Source organism: Xyrauchen texanus, chromosome 6 (genome assembly GCF_025860055.1).
Source record: "Xyrauchen texanus isolate HMW12.3.18 chromosome 6, RBS_HiC_50CHRs, whole genome shotgun sequence".
Classification (NCBI taxonomy): Eukaryota; Metazoa; Chordata; class Actinopteri; order Cypriniformes; family Catostomidae; genus Xyrauchen; species Xyrauchen texanus.
The window spans coordinates 4,530,516-4,551,440 of NC_068281.1; the positions used below are offsets into that span (position 1 = coordinate 4,530,516).

At 38.2% G+C, this 20,925-nt stretch overlaps 1 protein-coding gene across 1 annotated transcript in view; it reads left to right on the forward strand.

Annotated features, from left to right (window-relative positions):
• Positions 1-259: 259 nt before the first annotated feature.
• LOC127644517 (sodium channel protein type 4 subunit alpha-like) overlaps positions 260-20,925 on the forward strand; it is a 69,174-nt gene continuing 48,508 nt past the window's right edge. Inside the window, exons 1-8 of the mRNA XM_052127711.1 lie at positions 260-357; positions 8,046-8,352; positions 10,873-10,991; positions 12,595-12,684; positions 17,900-18,028; positions 19,900-19,991; positions 20,176-20,418; positions 20,808-20,871. Of these exons, the coding sequence (XP_051983671.1) occupies positions 8,086-8,352; positions 10,873-10,991; positions 12,595-12,684; positions 17,900-18,028; positions 19,900-19,991; positions 20,176-20,418; positions 20,808-20,871 (1,004 nt within the window). The 5' untranslated portion in view covers positions 260-357; positions 8,046-8,085. The remainder of the gene's footprint in view (positions 358-8,045; positions 8,353-10,872; positions 10,992-12,594; positions 12,685-17,899; positions 18,029-19,899; positions 19,992-20,175; positions 20,419-20,807; positions 20,872-20,925) is intronic.

A 20,925-nucleotide genomic window follows, 5' to 3' on the forward strand; every position in this document is an offset into this window, starting at 1 on the left:
CGCGCAAACCGATGCTGCGCGGGAAATAAGCGGGAGAACTCAGTTTGGATAGATACTTCTTTTGATATGAAAACTCTACACTCGGAGCGCGTAAAACTCTCCGCGGGAATTAATACGCGTGAAATGAGCGTCGCGACATTTATGAGTAATGTATCCGCGTGACATCTTGATTTCAATTGAAAACAGTTTGCTAATAACATCAGAGGCAATCTGACAATCTTTCCAGGTCCTTTACGGAATAGTTGTATCTGGGTTTGGGCTTGTAACCACCATGGACCAGTTTTGGATTTTGGATTTACATCAACGTAATACATGGAAAAGGTGTGGACGCAGTGCTGCTATTAATGGAGTTTACGTGTAAGACAAGTACATTTACCTACATGTATACACATGCTTGTATGAAATTAATTTTAGAGTTTAAAATATGGTATTATGTGTTTGTTATTGAACAACTTCGAATCACAACTTTTCTATTATTTAGCCTATGATGAAAACTGCATTCTGAACTATGTGGACGACTGATGGTATAATGGTATTCTAACATTAGAAACACATATTGCCAGATGCCCTTTGAAATATTCTCAAATAATTTTCACATAGTACAGGAAGATACATCTCTCATGCATTGTTTTGAAATGCTTGAACACACTAGTTCTCTGTCCTCACTTGTCTATCTTACACATCGGTTGGAGATTTGCAGCCAGTTTAGATGGCCTGCAGGCTGGAGAATGCATTATGGGCAGGGCCGTAGCATGGTATTATATGCCCCCTGACTGTATATTGCTCTGGGCCCGTTTCCTATTAATAAAGAATGTTTATAATTTGTTGTGGGGCCTCCCTGGAACTGTGGGCCCCAAGAATCATTACCACTTTTCACCCCACTAGCTACAGCCCTGATTATGGGTGACCAGTAATGCACCTCCCATTTCATGATCCTTAATGAATCTGTTGGTTTTACCAGAGCAGCCTGACCTTACATTGATGTTGAGCAGACGTTCGGTTCGGCTCATTTGCATCAGCAACAGGTGTGTGTGTGTGTGTGTGTGTGTGTGTGTGTGTGTGTGTGCACGCAAGTGATGTTTGAACACTTTAAGGGATAGTTCACACAAAAATGAAAATTGTGTCATTATTTACTCTCCCTCAACTCATTCTAAACCTATATGACTTTCTTTCTTCCATGGAGATGCTGATGACTGTTTGGAGCAAAAGCATTGTTGCGCTAAAAAAGCTAGATGCTGCACGATGCATTAAACAGAACGCAGGTGTCCGGAGATGACCATTTTTCCCAGACATGGCATCTAAAAAAAACAAGGTGGTCCCCTATGAGACAGTGAAAACAGCAGGATGCACCGGAACGGTCAAAGATATCCATATAGCGCATGCTAACATAGAAAAACAATGGAAAAAGAGCACAGATTGACACAAAAATGAATGCTCAAATCAACATTTTTGGGTGAGCTACATCTTTAAGGGGTTTCTCTCTAACAGAAAATCATCCAATCCACTTTTAGTTGTCTTTAGATTGGAAAAATAAATCCTCTTTCAGCAGCTTGTTTGTCTTGTTTGATATTTAGAGTATTTTAGGCTAAGATGTGTTTGTCGTGGACACACTGCCTTGCCTTAATTACAAAAAGGTGGCTAATGAGCCTGTGTGAGGTCTGGGGAAATATTTATGCCACAAAATATGAACGAGTTTGATTAAAAACTAACATGTGACTTTTATTAGATCTTTGAAAACATTAGCTCACTACAAAGTTCTGTATGATTGCCTGATGTAGTCATCCATATTTTAAGAACTTCTGGTGATTTTCTGTGAAAATCCAGTTCTACTGAAAGGCTGTCAAAACGTCAAAAAGTTGTGTAATCATACCAAATTTCCAAGTGTTTCTTTTTATACAGAAGGCACATTTTGTGATTTCCAGACAAGTTTATATTACCAATATAGAGGTACAAATAGAATGCAAGTACAAACAGAGAGAGCATGTGTAAGTAGGAAGAGAGAGTGAGAGAGAGAGAGAATGACTGCTTGTTAAGATGATTAACAAAATCCTGACTACTCTGATTACATTGCATTTGAAAGAATGTGACAGTCATTTAGATTGACATCAGCAGGAAAAAAAACTATGACTCTCTCACACACACACACACACACACACACACACACACACACACACACACACACACACACACACACTTGTTTGGTTTCCATGTTTTATGGGGACTTTCCATAGACATAATGGTTTTTATACTGTACAAACTTTATATTCTATCCCCTAAACCTAACCCTACCCCTAAACCTAACCCTCACAGAAAACTTTCTGCATTTTTACATTTTCAAAAAACATAATTTAGTATGATTTATAAGCTGTTTTCCTCATGGGGACTGACAAAACGTCCCCACAAGGTCAAAAATTTCGGGTTTTACTATCCTTATGGGGACATTTGGTCCCCACAAAGTGATAAATACACGCTCACACACACACACACACACACACACACACACAGAGAGAGAGTGAGATGGAGAGAGGAATATCATGTTTATCTTTGCATTATAAGCTGAAGGATGGGGCTAAATGATCAATGCAGGTTTATAAACACATTCATTTTTAGCACTCATTAGCTTGATCAAAAGCTAGGAAATTATAAGCCACGTTTGTGATGTAAATGAACTTGTTTTTATGTTTTGAATGCTGTTTGTAATGGCTTTAGGTCCGTATTAAAATTCAGAAAGACAGGAACAGGGGATGGACTTGTTATTTTAGGCGAACGGTGGCAAGCATGATACTATAATGGTGTTCTTATTATACTCTGATCTCAGTGGGGGTTTGGTTTCCTGGAAAATAGTGTTGTTGGCGAGAAAAAAATGTGTGTTACTGACATCACTCTCTATATGCAGGATATTCACTCACCGAGCACTTTATTAGGAACACTGTGGTCCTCTGCTGTTGTTGCCCATCCGCCTCAAGGTTAAATGTGCTGTGCATTCTGAGATGCTATTCTACTCACTACAATTGTACAGAGTGGTTATCTGAGTTACTGTAGCCTTTATATCAGCTTGAACCAGTCTGGCAATTCTCCGTTGCCCTCTCTCATCGACAAGGCGTTTATATCCACAGAACTGCCCCTCACTGAATGTTTTTGTTTTGGCACCATACTGAGTAACTCCCAGGAGATCAGCAGTTCCAGAAATACTCAAATCAGCCTGTCTTGCACCAACAATCATGCCACGGTCAAAATCACTGAGATAAAGATTTTCTCCATTCTGATGGTTGATGTAAACAATAACTGAGGCTCCTGACCCATATCCGCATGCATTTTATGCATTGAACTGCTGCAACATGATTGGCTGATTAGATAATCGCATGAATATGTTGGTGTACATGTACCTAATAAAATGCTTGGTGAGTGTAAATACGACTACATAGATCTCCTTCACTCACAACCCTGTTTGAAAAATATGTTTTGCTAGTTTTTAGCTGGTTTAACAGGGGTTTTGAGCACTTTGTAGCTGGTCAGGCTGGGGACCAACTTAGACCATCTTAAACCAGCTAAGACCAACAAACCAGCTTAGGCTGATTTCAATTCTATGCAACCTGGCGACCAAGCAGCCTGCCTGGGCACACTAGCAAATGCATAGAAATGCACTAAAACTTCAGAACAGCTTAGCAACGCCTTGGCAACCACCCACAACACCCTAGTATTGTGGTGACGACGTCGCAAAACACCATCGCAAAAATAACTAGATAAGTGAAGTTTGTCAGGACAAACTTTGATGTTGGCTGAATAAAAAAAGGCCTGAGAATTTACAAAAAGTTTTAAAGCTTTACAGTTTGAATAGTCAATGTAATGTGGCATTCATGTCCTGTCGGCACTCCTGTAATTATGAGATGACAATTCTGAGATTCTGCTTGGAGCTGTTCATAACCTCGGACTGAGAAATTCTGTTTTAATGGAAACACTCATTAAGATAATTACGATAAGACGTGATCACACCATGATGTCACAATGTTTTGAAAGCACCACAGAGCCACAGTGATCACACTGTTCAAGGGAATCAACCTATGGATTCCTTGCTTATAGCGGTCTCTGTATTATACTGGGATACAGGAACGTTTTTTAACCCAAAAAATGACATTAGCTATAAACGTGAGTGTGTAACGTTAATTTAACATTTCTCATTGGTTTTTCCACCAGTCATAAACATATTAAATGGAAGTAATTGGACAATTCTGTTAATCATTTGTCATTGTCTAATGTCAAGTTGTTTCTTGATCAAAGTAGATGGGAGGTATAGACAGAGTAAATCTATGTGCATTACATCATGGAGAAATCTGCCCCAGAAGCCCTGTGCAAGCCCTCTCCTATGTGCAAATATAATCTTTTGAAAGCAGACAACCATGTGTGCACACAGACATAATGCATTTTATCTGAATGATGACATACATCTTAAACACCCTCAGCATGATCGGCCATTTTGGGATTGTTTGATACTAACATGCTGTGAAATTATGCTGGTTACACAATGATTGACTCATATGTTTGGACAAATCTACCCATGCTTTATTATACATTTTCCCATGTTTTAGAATAATAAGAAAGTCATTAAAATTATGATATAACACAAACGGAAATATAAGCATTACCTTCAATATTATTTTTGTACAGAAAAATATACGTTGGCATAATTAATATTTTTCTATATGACTGATTTCAAGCATTTAAGTATAAGCCATAAGTCAAGTGTGTCTAAACGTTTGAACGGTTGTGCAAATATGACTCGCACATTGCGGTCTGAGTTAGAATTGTGTATTCCTCTTTTAATGACCATTTCTATGGAACGTAAATTATTTATTTATAAATATATATCTTGGTAATACGTTACAATAAGGATGTATTTGTTAACATTAGTTAACTTGAATTAACAATGAACATTTATTTTAAAGTATTTATTATTCTTGGTTCATTTTCACCATATGCATTTTTTAAATGGAAATTTATGGAAAGTTGCATATGTTAGTTGCATATGTTAGGCATTAGTTAATGCGTTATGAACTACCAATAACTAACAATGAACATTTGTGATTCCATAAGAGTAATAAATGCTGTAAAATATATTGTTTAAAGTTACAGAAGTTCACGATACCCAATGCATTAACAAGTGTTAACTTCAATCAAAGCTAAAGTTTCATTGTCCATTTAACATTAAACTGTAATCAAATACAACAAGTATATGACGCTATACATGAATAATGCTTTCCTCTTATCTGAAAAGGGGTCTTTGGCCTCAAAAAATGTAAAGAGCATTGACCTAAATGATGAATTTGCTTATGTTAACAGAGTAGGAGCCTGTCAATAAATGAAGTATTTCCCCCTGAATGGGAGTCTGAAATCAGAACAGCTGAGAATTATGGGTCAGATCCAGCCGCTGTAAGCCACTTTGTCGGTTAGATAAGAGTTTCTGGCTCTGGTCTGCAATGAAGAATTGAAAACATGTCTGCCTGGAGAGGAACGGGGACTTCTGTCTCCATCCTAATCTTGACGTCACTCCAGCTTCTGAGCTTTTTATTTATACCATGCCTGACACAAGTGAGTATAGTACAAGTGAGGCTTTTAGTTTGTGAGCTGTAGCAGGAAGTTGAGAAGTTCAATGCTGGATAATCTTTTATGCACACTGTCACACAGTCTTGATTGGATGATTCATACACAACATGTAACTGTTTTCAGCAACGACAACTCAACAAACTGGAAAAAACTGGAATGCTGTTTTGTACTTTTTTGCTGAGATGTTTTTTTTTTTTTTCACAACTTACTAGGTGAATCTCAAGAAGCCTAACAAGAACAGACCTTGTCCCCTGTCCCCCCAAAAAAGGACATTATATTTATGCATTTGGCAGATGCTTTTATCCAAAGCAAGCTCTTATTGCAGGGACAATCCCCCCCCGGAGCAACCTGGAGTTAAGTGTCTTGCTCAAGGACACAATGGTGGTGTCTGTGGGGATCGAACCAGCGACCTTCTGATTACCAGTTGTGTGCTTAGACCACTACACCACCAAATTTAATAGTATACCATTCAAACACTGTGGTTTTGTTCATGTATGTGCCATATTAATATTTCTACCCCATTACCTCAAGGGGCGCTAATTTGCGAGGTAAACTATTTCAGGCCTTATTTTGTTATTTTGTGTAACATAAATACAAAATTGATTGTATTCTCTGAAAAGTTTACATTCTAAGCTTTCAAACGATACCTCATACGCCTTACCTACTCCAACGTTTTAAGTGTAAATTTTTTTCGCGATATAGCGCCCCCCAGTGGACCCGCGTTTAATCCATGCTGATGTTAATTTGAAAACTGGACCATGGAGTGGTGGTGGTGTAGTGGTCTAAAGCACATAACTGGTAATCAGGTAATCAGAAGGTTGCTGGTTCGAGCCCCACAGCCACTGCCATTGTGTCCTTGAGCAAGGCACTTAACTCCAGGTTGCTCCGGGGGTGATTGTCCCTGTAATAAGAGCTCTGTTAGTTGCTTTGGATAAAAGCGTCTACCAAATGCATAAATGTAAATGGAAAACTCTTTGAGTCTTGAAAGGATCATTTTCATCACTGTATTGTAGTATTTAATGCAAATCATCTTTGGAAGTAAAGATCATTACAAACAAAACTTAATAGTAAAACATCGGGACATGCTAGGGTTATGATAAAGCAGGGAAAATGTTCTTAATCGTCGTGAAAATAATATCACGAAGCTAAACAACTTAATGGTGGCTTCATTTTCATTATGCAATTTTACATAGTTTTTTTTAGTTCTTATTTTGTCCCCCTTTAATTTTGGGGTGAAATGTGATCCCAGAATTTTTAGTGTTTCTAAAGAAACATGGTTGCTTGCTTTAATTCCTGTATGATGAGCAAAAATATGTACAGTTTGATTAACAATACACAGTCTATTTTGAAAAAGTGACTACATAAATTAAATACCCCATGCCATGGCCCCATCACACGACACTATGGCCCTGATTGCAAGATGAGTCATAAATACGTGTGCTCTGTTTTGCTATAAGAGAAAGACCCAGTTTTAAATCTGATAAAAAGTTAACTTTTAGTAGTACACTATCATATAGATGGCATATCATATTAATAGCGGTTGCATGTGGTGCAACCGCTATTAGGAGTGGTGGTGGCGTAGTGGCTAAAGCACAGGGCTGTTAATCAGAGGGTCCCTGGTTCTAACCCCACAGCCACCACCATTGTGCCCCTTGAGCAAGGCACTTAACTCCAGGTTGTTCCGGGAGAATTGTCCCTGTTTGCACTGTAAGTCGCTTTGGATAAAAGTGTCTGCCAAATGCATAAATGTAAATGTAAATGCATGTCATTGCAACCATTCACAGACTTTGGTGGCCAATGGTTGCTTGCATTAAGTTCAAGGCATTGATGCCTGCTTACAGAACAACCACTGGCTCTGCACCCCCCCATCTACACTCACTACTTGAGTTCTACGTGCCCTCCAGAAGTTTGCGATCTTTGGGCGAATGACGCCTTGTAGTGCCATCTCAAAGAAGCAAAAATTCACTTCAACTGTTCCTCGCTTGTGGAATGACCTGCCAAGCAGCTGGTTCTCTAACATCCTTCAAAATGTATCTAAAGACACAGCTCTTCCGTGAGCACTTGACCCAATCTCTTTAGTGCACTGACTTGCTATGGGTACTTCTCTAAATAATTTTGAAACTTGTATTACAGCACTTGTGTTACTACTGCCTCCCTAGGGTGATTAACTTCTGTTGTTTTCCACATTTGTATGTCGCTTTGGATAAAAGCGTCTGCTAAATGAATAAATGTCAAGTTCATTTGAGAGGTACAGAGCTATGTGCTCTTGAGTAATGCAATTAACTGTAGCTTACTCTAAAGGGACTGTCTCAGCAGTCATTGTGCTTTAAATTGTATGGATGAAAATGATGCACAGTGTATTCAATAGAGTTAATCATTTCTTCAAAGTAAAGTGACTTTATAACTTTGTTTTGCACTCTTTGACTTATGCCGCCTCCTTCCAGCTCTGAGTAACTTCTAGCACAGGACAATCAGGATGAAAAAATGGCGACCGTGCTCTTACCAGCGGGTCCTGATGGCTTGCGGCCGTTCACTCAAGAGTCTATGGCGGCCATCGAACAAAGGATCAGCGAAGAGCGGGCGAAGAATGCGAAGGATTATCAGGCGGACCCTGGAAACAAAGAGGAGCCCAAACCCCGTGCTGACCTCGAGGCCGGGAAGCTGCTGCCTCGTATATTTGGCGACGTCCCAACAGGATTGGTTGGAGTCCCGCTGGAGGACATTGACCCATTCTACTTAAAAAATCAGAGGGTGAGTTAGTGTACATGAGCTTACAAGTGGCCATTAAGGCATTTTAAGAAGCCAACTTTTTGAAGTCAAGGAGCATCAAATATGACGATCCCTTCTAAATTGACTGCCTTCCTAAAATACAAAGACAATTATACTCTAAGTTTTCTTGTATAAAGACCCCTTTATACTGTGTGAGAAAATGAGTAAGCATGATATTAGGCAACATGTTTTTTTTTTCCTAAATTAAATAATTACCTTACATACTGGCATTGTACTAAAATATATGATTATATAAATATAATATGGACAGTATTTACTTTTATTAAGCTGACAGCATATCTTTTTTTCTGCCCATTATTAGAGGAATGTAACATGAATCAACCTTTGAAGAGATGAAAAACATTTTAAGTTCAATTAATATCTATTTTTAGAATTTTGAAACCAGAATGGGTCAAATGTGCAAAATGTTTTACATTTTTGTTTCACTAAAATGGTCCGCGGACCCCAAAACGCCACCAGACCCCAGTTTGAGTACTACACTGTAAAAAAAAATATTGTTACTTATACTTACATTTTTAAGTTGTGTCAACTTAAGAATTAATGTTGTTTTAATGGTACATAAAGTTAACTTAAACCTATATAACCAGAATGAGCCGGTAACACTTTCAAATAAGGTCCCATTAGTTAACAACATTAGTTAACATGAACTAACAATGAACAGTACTTTTACAGCATTTATTAATCATGGTCGATGTTAATTTCAACATATCAAAATAAAAAATGTTTTTTATTAAAAGTTGTATTTGTTAACATTAGTTAATGCACTATGAATTAACATGAACTAACAATGAATAATGAATGATGAATAAATGTTGTCAAATATACAATATGTAAAAATTGTGTTCATTGTTTGTTAATGATACCAAATGCATAAACTAATGTAAACAAATGGAACCTATTGTAAAGTGTTACCAATGAGATAAAATGCTTTAAAGGAGACCTATTATGCCCCTTTTTACAAGATGTAATATAAGTCTCCGGTGTCCCCAGAATGTGTCTGTGAAGTTTCAGCTCAAAATACCCCCACGGTTATTTATTATAACATGTTGTAAATGCCTCATTTTGAGTGGAAGCGAAAACTCGCTGTTTTCGTGTGTGTCTCTTTAAATGCAAATGAGTTGCTGCTCCCCGCCCCCGACATAGCTCTGGTCTCGGTGAATACAGAGACAATGCTAAGTTTAGCTGCATTAGCCGTGGAATCAGCTAACAAGCACATTCGGAGAGGCGATTTGCAAACATTCACAAAATATAGAGTGCGATACATACACCTTCAGGATATGAAGCTGGAACACGAACAGTTGATACTGATCCATGCTTGAGAATATATATATTTTTTTATATTAACACTCATTCACAAAGCAGTCCGGTGTAAAATTATTTTCACAAACACACACATTTTTGTATGTTTTGGGGCACATTTCCTTCAAAAACAAAACTTGCCCACTGTGTCTTCAGTGGCTTTGATGCCGGGAGTACATGAAGACTCTTATGTTCACATTTACAGCCAACAACAGACACTTATGAGACATTATTCTTCTCACTGTATCTGCTGAAAATGGTGGACTGTGTGTAGATCACTCAGGGGAGGATCTATGATAATAGGGTGGAGTCCGTCACCAGTCGTGGGCGTGGCCTGCTCTAACGTGACATCACTTTAGAGCAGAAACGAAAACCATTCATTTTGACACACTGTTTTGGATTAATAGAAATATAAGAAAGAGGAGTGAGTGCACTTTTAACATTGTAGGGCTAATTAAATTCAAACTGAATAAGTTCAATTACCTGTATTATTATTTATTTTTAATAACAACTGAAGTAATTAGGGCCATCCATATCAGAGTTAAAATAAACTGTAATTTGATGGTAAATAAACAGTTTATAATCAGATACCAATGTCTAATCCCTCTATCATATTCAGACTTAAGCTTCCTAAACACTATACATGCAAATCACTATGATGGTGACAATCTTGAAACACATTGAGTTAAACAATATGCTTTCAATTATTGCTACATGACAAATAACTGAAAATTATAACAAAACAAAACATAAAAAAAGGAAAGCAGCAAACAGTTAAAAAAAACTAAAGGGTAAGACAGTAAAGATATATCTGCAATTAACCTAATTTATTCATGCTGAAGAAAGCTGTTCTCTTTACTCACTTTATATGTTTGATTTCATCTAAATAGTTTTTCTAAATTCAATAACTTATCACAAGTTAATACAACAAAAACTTGGATGATTACGTTATAATGCATCAAATGGAACTTCATGTTTTTAGCAAATATGGGCCTTTTTATTTTTTTTGTTAGTCACTTTGGATAAAAGCGAGTGCAAAAAGATTAAAGCTGTACACCTTTAATGTAAACAAGCCTACCACTGATGTCTTTGCCTTTATATTTTGAATCTACTGCTTTAATGAGTATTGTAGAAAGTTAGCTGCTGAATACTGACAGTGTGTCTCTCTTATCTCTGTTGCAGACCTTTATAGTACTAAACAAGGGAAAAGCCATCTTCCGCTTCAGTGCCACATCTGCGCTGTACATATTTAGTCCTTTTCACTGCATTCGAAGAATCTCCATTCGAATTCTAGTCCATTCATATCCTTTCACAGCTTCTTAGGAGAACATTTTCTATGTGTGAATGTTTACTTGCTTACATATGGAGGAGTGAAAATGATGACATTATGTGTGTTTACAACTGTTTTTGATTTGTGTGTCATAGCTTACGCAGATATAAGTCCTTGAGACCACAATTTTTACTATAAACACAGCTGCACTTCTCTTGTTTTAACTTGTGAGGCGTTTAATAATCATATAAATTCAGTTCTTAAATAGTGCCATTCTGAAAGGTGTCGTACACAAGCAAACCTACAATTTGTCATAGCGTTTCTCTGATCAGTAGTGCTTGCAAAGGCTTCAAATGTACTTTAGAACATTTAAAAATTGACAATCAAAAGCAAAAATGTCATCAAATGAGGAATCTATAATATCTACCATTTACTCTTCATCATAATTCCATTAGTCTCATTTTTTAAACAGATTGTAATGTTGTTCCCTGCATAGCATCGGCAACCAAATCCTCTGATGTTCCTCTTCTAATTCCCCAAATGAAATAAGAGGAAAGTGATTTGGCATCACGTGAAAGCTGCATGCACAGATGTTTGAATGTCCTTTGAATGAACAGCATGGGTGCCTTTTAGTGTTTCAGCGATTACAGCCCTTACAAATCAGTAAGAATTGAATGTTTCAACACATTTCAATGTGTGAAATCCCAGAAAAGCTACTGTCAACATCCTTTACCAGAATAAACATTGGGGTCAACCTACAATTGTGTTGTCATTGTATATATGTATATGCGGTACATATACTGTGTGTGTACGCACATATTTATATAAAGACTTCAGTCATATCAATATATATATATATATGATAAAAACTGATATGACTGAAGTGTTTATATAAATATTATAATATTATATATTTGTGGTCGATAAATGAATCATACATTAATAAAAATAATAAGTATGTTTATTAGTTATTTTACTGTACAGAATTAACCTTATTTTACATGAATTATGAATACATTTAAAGTACTATTGTCTGACGTTTAAAACAAAAGTAGCTATTTTAAGTATTTATGTCACCACAACATCACTGACATTAAAAATAATGACAATTGTTTTAATATTAATTACTAGTAGTGTAATGCCAGTTAGAATGAACTGAATAAGATCACGCCCTGTTCTCGAGACTGTATTAGGACAGCAAGTTCTCCAAACAACTGTTAAAAGCAACGGCATACACCTTAGCAAATTTCCAAAATACTGTGTAGTTATTCCGTCTACGTGTCATACTTTTCTGTAGTGGCCACAGTGAAATGGTTTCAGTAACTTTGATTATGCTTTAGAGGTCAACCCACAGTTGTTGTCAAAAATGGCATCAGATATTTTTTTTTTCTAGTTGATCTTAAGATACATGGGAAGTTGATCTCTGTGGTCAAATCGAGCATTTTCAACAGTGATTTACAGTCTTATTTTGTACTAAAAACTACAGTAAGTGCAGACAGAATTTGCTGAATACTTTTCCAACAGATCTGAGTGTACTACAATGCTTAGACCATTATCAAATTAGCCCAATTCTAACCTAGCCCTAACCCAAACCTACTAATATTATTTATTGTATTGCCTTAACTGTCCTTCACCTTGTTTAGCTTGTTCATCATGTGCACAATTTTGACAAACTGCTGCTTCATGGCGATGCCGGATCCTCCACTGTGGACCAAGTACCTTGAGTGAGCAACATTTATATTCTCTTTTCAATATTTCAGACCCCAAAATGAAAATTCTCTCATCATTTACTCACCCTCGTGCCATCGCAGATGTGTAGGACTTTCTTTCTTCTGCAGAACACAAATTAAGATTTTGGGTAGAATATCTCAGCTCTGTAGATCCATACGATGCAAGTGAACCAGAACTTTGAATCTCAAAAAGTGAGCATAAAAGTAATCCATAAAAGCATCCAGTGGTTAAATCCAAATCTTCAGAAGCGATATGATAGGTGTGAGTGAAAAACAGCGCATATCACAACCTATTGGTCGGGCCTGGTCAAAGGTGGAGATTTATAGTAAAAAGGACTTAAATATGAATCACTTCTGAAGACATGGATTTTACCACTGGAGTCTTATTGATTACTTTTATGCTGCCTTTATGTGCTTTTTGAAGATGCAAAGTTCTGGCCACTATTCAATTGCATTGAATGGAATAACAGAGCTGAGATATTCTTCTATAAATCTTCGTCTGTGTTCTGCAGAAGACACAAAGTCATACACATCTGGGATATCATGAGGGTGAGTAAATGGTGAGAGAATGTACATTTTTGGGTGAACTGTCCCTTTAAAGATGATGTGTGTAATTTTGTCACAGTATCACAGAATATTGTAATACACTACAAATATATATAGTTTAGACTATTTTTAAGAGTTATGGATTTTTTAAAGATTACTTAATTCGATTTGATGGAATTGTGTTATAAAACTGAAATGCTTAAATCTAAATGTATGTATTTATTTATTTTGGGTGTATGCAGAGACAATGCATTGGTAGGTTTATCTCCTCAAAGTGTCTTAACACCGTTGCTCTGTTTGAGCATCCCAAACAGCCCATCACAGTAAGATTGACTCAACCAATGGCGTTAGTTTGTGGTAGGACTATATGTTTGCTTGACCAGTGGTGGACGAAGTACACATACCATGTACTTGAGTTAAAGTAAATATACTCAAGGTAAAATATTACTCAAGTAAAAGTAGAAGTGCTGCCTTTAAACATTCACTTGAGTAAAAGTACAAAAGTATTTGCCTTCAAATGTACTTAAGTATCCAATTACTGTGATTTGTTATGGCCATAATGTCCTAATATAATTTGTCACAAGACTCTTGCTTAACTCAGTCTACATGAAGACTAATGTCACTCTTGGCACACCAATCTATTAATAAAATGACATTAATTAGTCATATATATATATATTTGAATTGAATAAATTTTTTGTGTGTTTAATTTTGGAGGGAAGGGGACTGTTCCCATAAGGTATAATACATTTACAGTATATATTTTTCTCGAGTGTCTATGGTCATAATTATTAACATCCTAATGTTATGATACATTCACATAAACCTGCACAACGCCATTAAATATATATATATATATATAGACACACACACGCACACATATATATATATATATATATATATATATATATATATAAACACACACACGCACAAGACACACATACATACATATATATATATATATATATATGCTATGTTATGGGAGCAGCCAATTTCCTCCAAAATTAAACACAAAAATGTATTAATGCAGTGTTTCTGCTACTCCCCAGAAAAAAAATGCTATTATATGCAAGTCATTTTAGTGTCAACATAATAAGCAATGTACATTATGCGTCAATATTTACCGATAATTGCTGCAATAATAGCTGCTGCTCTCTGCCCCGCTTTAAAATCATTGGCAACGCAATTTGTTTGGAACTATTGAGAGCTACACTAATCACGCGATACGCGGCGGCGAGATCACTGTCGCAGTTAACCGCCTATGTTCGCGAACTCTCATATTTAACGGCTCTGGGGTGCTTTTCCGCATAACCACGTAACTTGCTGCTCCACTACCGTAGTACCATGCACTGTTGAAGAAATCAACTTGCTAGTCACGACTGTTTCCTAAACCGTATTGTCGCGAAATTGGTTGTTCAACCACGTTGTTTAATGATGTCACACATGTGGTGGAGTAAAAACTACTTTTAATGAATCTGTTTGCGATCGAATTAATGCTAGATGTTTTCTATAAATTATGGACATGTCATCTGAGGACTATCTCATATTTTTCTCAGTTATTTGCTTTATTTCCAGATTCAATCATAGGCTCGTTCTTACGCACTAGAGCACGTTCACACATGCGCACTCTTCAAAAACGGTGCTTTAAATCTATTGACAAACTAAAAGACATAAAGAACATTTGTATGTCTTCTAAATAAAAGATACTGATTGTACTGAATGTCATCTTGCTTATTTGGCTCAAGATAATAATGTATTAAGCCCACATGTTATAATAACACGAAACTCTGCTTCTAACCACAGGTCGAGAGCTGTCGCTCCAACCACACAACTCTGTGATGCTGTTTATGAATGTTCGTTGGAACGATGGTTTCGGAAACACAGACTCGTTGAACTATGATGATAACGACGGAACTTGCGACCATAGTTGGCTAACAATGCTTTTGGGAAACGCACCCCTGGTTCAAGCGCTTAGTAGATGCCGCCAAGGCAAGTTCAAAACAAAGCGCGCGCGCTGTACTGTGATTGGTGGCTCGTTTGACCAGTTACGTTTTTATCCACTCATAAATAAAAAGGAACGACTGATTTTGAAAATGTAGTAGAGTAAAAAGTAAGATATTTGACTTTGAAATGTAGTGGAGTTAAAGTAAAAGTCTCCCCAAATTTAAATACTTCAGTAAAGTACAGATACGCAAAAAAGCTACTTAAGTACAGTAACGAATTACATTTACTTCGTTACTGTCCACCACTGTGCTTGACCAATGGAAGGCAGGGGGAGTGTTTAGGAAACCTATTTGAAAAGAGTAATTATTTTTGCAATTATGTTTAGTGAAATAGTGGCGCAGAAATTCCACACTTTACTTTTGACATACAAAGTGTCTTATTTATTTATTAATATGTCTCTTTTAATTCTGCTATCACAATGGCATATATTTGTCTGTATAGATATATTTATTAATAGCTAAATGTCTACATGGAGATCATTAGGAAGACACACGATCATTGATTAGTGCTGAAATCCTAAAAAGACCTTTCATCTTCCTTTAATGCTTTGTTAGAGTCCTGATAACTGCGGTGGTAAGAACTGCATTTCAATAAGCCTGTTGTCACCACACTGCCTGCAACATCTGAAATGCCACATTCCCATGATGTCACTTCCTGTTATGTTTAGAAGATCTATAACATTATAGCACACTCCCACAGGAGCGTGACATTGTCAAATTTAAGCTAAAGCTGTATCGCACTGGTTTTCCAGCGTCTAAGGCCTGGCCTAGATTTTAACAGATGACCAGACATTGCATATTCACTGATTATACCTCTGGATATCCTAATACAAAGCCACGGTGACCTAGCGCTCATGAAACATCATATGCATGCATGGAATTGATCTTAAAGAGAATGAATCAGTGCATGCTGCATGCTGATGTGGTAACAGACTAAAGTAAGAGAGGGAATGTTTGTGCATCCCTTTTTTAATTCCACTTAGATTATTTACCACGGGTGATATATTCAAATAAATGGTGTTATTTTTATGTTTTGCTAGTCTTCACTAATTCATCCATGAAATTGTCTTAATACAGGGTGGCCCTGGGTCAAAAGTTAACTACAACTTAATAATTTAAAGCGATTGGTAAAAATAACAGTCTGCTTATTACAATCAAAGCCAATATAACAAAAGTCCAATCTGGGAGACTGGCCCATTGAGAAAGCGGGCTTAATCGGCGTCCCTCATCTCGACCAGATTCAGCCACAGGTGGTGTTCCTGGAACACCAAGGTGGACATCCCCTGCCCGATTGCTCGCACTGTGACCTTGTCCGGAGGGCGAGATCGGTCGCTGAGTGCTGATCCTGCAGCACATCGGGATCAGGACTACCCACGTTCAGTTCTTTTAGTGCCTTGGCCTGGTGTACCTACAAGTTGGCCATGACATGCAGGGCGGAGGCGGCCTGTCCAGCGGCACTATAGGCTTTGGTCGCCAAAGATGACGCAGATGGGCACAGGTGCATCGCAACTGCCTTATCCACCTGAGGGACCTCCGTTTACCCGTGGACCGCCCCGCCGTCAAGGGTAGTGAGAGTGGACGAACCCGGAAGTCTGTTACGGGCAGCAAAAGATGCCCTCCAAAAGCTCGTCAGTTTGTCGTGCACCTCCGTGAAGAAAGGGACTGGGTTGGCCTTGGCCGTGAGCGGTGCCCTGAACAGAGGAACCAATCATCAAGCTGTGAGCACTCAGGGGAGGGTGGAGGGATCCAACACGATGCTCGCGGCGGCCCTGGCTGGTCTCATTTCAGGACCGGAGCAAATGAGCGTGCTGGGGAATTGGAGGTCCGTGGGGAATTACCCAGCGAAACCGTGGCCATTGAATTCCCCAAATCGCCTCCAGTGCCAGCCGAGCCGGCCTCATACCATGGGTAAAAGGCGCAGCACGGAGGGCAGCTAGAGCGGCTTTCCCGCGGAAGAAGGAAAGCCACGACCACAATGTTGCCATGGACATATTCTCGCAATGAGAACATGAACCATCCACAAACTCTGCCTCAGTGTGATCGCTGCCCAGACACGTGAGGCAGCGCCCGTGGCCATCTGAAGCGGAGAGATAAAGACCGCATCCGGGAATCACACAAAGACGGAAGGGCATCTTTATAAAGATGCGTCTTTAAAAAGATGTTCAACATCACTGTGTGTGCTCTAATAGAGAAATTATACTCTTTAGCAGGAATATACACTCTTTTAGCGCTTTCGAAGCGCCCAGGGGCGAAATCTGCAAGCCACTGGAAATGCGGCGTATATCCAACAGCATATGCTTCTTAAGAGGTGAATGGAACAGCAGTAGTATTCAGCTCGCTGATAGTACAACCACTCGGCTCCGAAGAAAAAATCTGAATGGAATCTCATTCCAGCTCCTTTTATACCCGGATGTCCGGCATGCAAATTCCATTTCTCAAAGAATGGGAGGTGTTCGAGGCTCACAAGAGCGACCCCTAGTGTCACTACATCGACACAACGTCGAGTGAGTGACAGAAGAGGTAATATAGTTTCATGGCCAGTAAGAATTATTGGCACCACTGGTGAGAGGAAAAGTTAATTTTAGGCCCTTGGCTGGACAGTAACACAAATTAGCTAGAACAGTCATGTGCAGTTCATGTTTTCTCTTGTTCTCCTGTAGATATACATTTACTGGCATTTACACATTTGAATCATTGATTAAGATCTTGGCCAGAGGATTCTGCATAGAGCCCTTCACATTCCTCAGAGACCCATGGAACTGGCTAGATTTCAGTGTCATCGTCATGGCGTGAGTATGAGCTTTTTTGTCTTGACAACTGCAATGCTATTTTGAAATCAAACATTTTACCAGAGTTGGAGTCTTGATGTCTGATGGTCTTAGGCTTAAGACCTTTCGAGGTCAAGAGTTAATTACAATGGACAGCCTAAACTTGGGGTTAGTTCTTGGTCCGGATCTTGGCCTTGAGGGGGTCTAGTCTTCGTCTGCTTTGGGTCTTAGGGTTCTGGTAGTGGTCTAATGTCACACCAGGTTTCTAACATACCCATTTGTGTTCTACGGAAGAAAGAAATATATAAGGGGTTGGAACCGCATGAAAATGATCACAGAAGCTGTCCATGGTGCTGAAATACAAACCAAGGAGAGGTCTCGAGTTCACTGGGAGGAGGGCACTAGGAAAAAAGAGAGGGAGAGTGAGAGAAAACAAAGAAGAAAATGAAGCGACGCATGTATCCATAGAGGGATTTGTCAGGGGACCTAATTATCCAACATTACAGCTCAACCAATTCAGTTTATTTACCTGAAATGAGAGAGAAAAGTAGGACCCTATTTTTAAGGGATAGTTCACCCAAAATGTAATTCTCTCATTATTTACTCACCCTCATGATATCCCAGGTGTGTATGACTTTCTTTCTTCAGCAGGAAACATATGGAAAAAAAAAATGGAAAAATATCTCAGCTCAGTAGGTTCTTTAAATGCAAGTGGATGGTGATCAGACTTTTGAAGCTCCAAAAATCACGGACAGTCAGCATAAATTTCATCCATACAACTCCAGCAGCTAAATTAATGTCTTCTAAAGTGACATGATCGCTTTTGGTGCAAAAAAGATCAATATTTAAGTACTTTTTAACTATAACCCATTGCTTCCGGTAAGCTTCAAGAAAGGGCGAAGTTCACGTGGTCTCTCGTGTGACGTATATTAGTTCTTATTAGTTCTATATTCTTCTCTCGGTTGAGGCATCCAGGATGAGCACACAAATGCACCATTGTGAGTAAAGAAACTGATCTAATAAATACACATCTAAACCAAACCCAACAAAGCCTCTGTACAGCGTTCCTCCTTCTCACTTGTAAACAGCACTGCTTTTCTGGGTCTGTCGCAAGAAAAACATGCCAATGTGCGCACTGCTGCTGACCGAAGAGATTCTTTATTGTAAAAAGTAATTAAATATTGATATTTTTCGCACCAGAAGTGAAAAAGCATCCGAAACACGCAACTAGATTTTCATCCGCCTAGAACAGTAGTCCACTGCAAAAACTTTATACAATTCTAAGCTTCACATTTCTGCCTTTAAACCATCAAAATACTAGCCCCATTGTAGTGTTTGACTGTAACATATAGGTCTTTTTTATTTTGTTTTAGGAACATTTTGTTGCAATCAACATTATGACACAAATGTTGTCGATTGAGCTTATCTGACTCCGGAATATTCCTTTAAGGAAATGTAATTTTGTAAAATACATAATTTTATTTGCTGTTCTATTGCATTACTCTCTATAAGATGATGCTCTGTTACTTATTGGGTGAGTAAATGATGGCAAAATGTTCATTATTGGGGTAAGTGCTCTGTAAGATAGCGGCGATCTTTAATGCTGTGTTGTCATGTGGTCTGGTGTTCAGGTGCTTGTTGTACCTTGGAGTAATTGTGGTAGAGTCAAGCTCCAAAAAGGACAAAAATGCACCATAATTAAAAAAGTGCCATAATTGCAGTTCATATGACTTGTGCGTTATATTCAAAGTCTTCTGATGTTTTGTGTAAAGAACAAACCAAAATATATTCAATGAAAATCTGAACCAACCCTTTGATTCACAAAATCACAGTCTGATTAAGAAATGTTCATTGGTTCCACTCTTGTCTCTCATTTGGTTTTCTCTTTGCAGGTATGTGACAGAGTTTGTGGATCTCGGCAACGTATCAGCATTACGGACATTTAGAGTTCTACGTGCTCTAAAAACAATATCAGTGATCCCAGGTGAGAGAAATGTTCAGCCTTACAAACCATTTTAATTTCGTGGCAATAATTCAGCAGATTCATTGACAGTGAATGGTGAAGTGTGTCATTAACATGGATGCATGACTCTGGGAGATATGTCTACACTAATCATTGTCTGTCTTTAGCTGATCATATTTGCTTTCTCTCTGTGTTTTTTCTTTAGGTCTAAAGACGATTGTCGGTGCTCTCATCCAGTCGGTTAGAAAGCTAGCAGATGTGATGATCCTTACAGTATTCTGTCTCAGTGTCTTTGCTCTGATTGGTCTACAGCTCTTCATGGGTGTCTTACGACAGAAGTGCGTCCGTAGCCCTGCCCACTGTGTTAACTCCACCTACCCCGGCAATGGAAGCTTCATTTGTAACAACAGGACCTGGCTTTCCGTGAAGGACTTCTTAACGAATGAAGGTTCGACCAGTTTAAAGAGGATATCATGTGTCATATGCTATGCAAACATTAAGGCAAACTGAAAACGTAAAAGTAAATGCTGACTGTGGCTAACATGGAAATTGAAGGAGGCACCAAAGCCTTAAGTAGAGACCCGATTATCATAGAGACGTGGGGGTGGACTCTATTAACTTGAGGCAGTAATTAACCAGAAACTACCCAGAACACCCTAGAAACACACTAGAAACCACTCAGAAAACCTCAACAACCACAAAACAACACCCTAGCAACCACCCGCAACACATCGACATCATTGTGACAAGTTTTGCATGGGAAAGTACCACTCATAGTTTCATATTTAAGGAAATATATATATAAAAAAAGATTACATTTCATTTTTTTCCCCGCAGACAATTTCTACAAAATCGAAGGATCCAAGGATGCCTTAATATGCGGATACAGCAACGATGCTGGGTTAGTCATCTCTCTTTTAAAGTTTTCACAAAATACAAAAAAGAACATATAAAG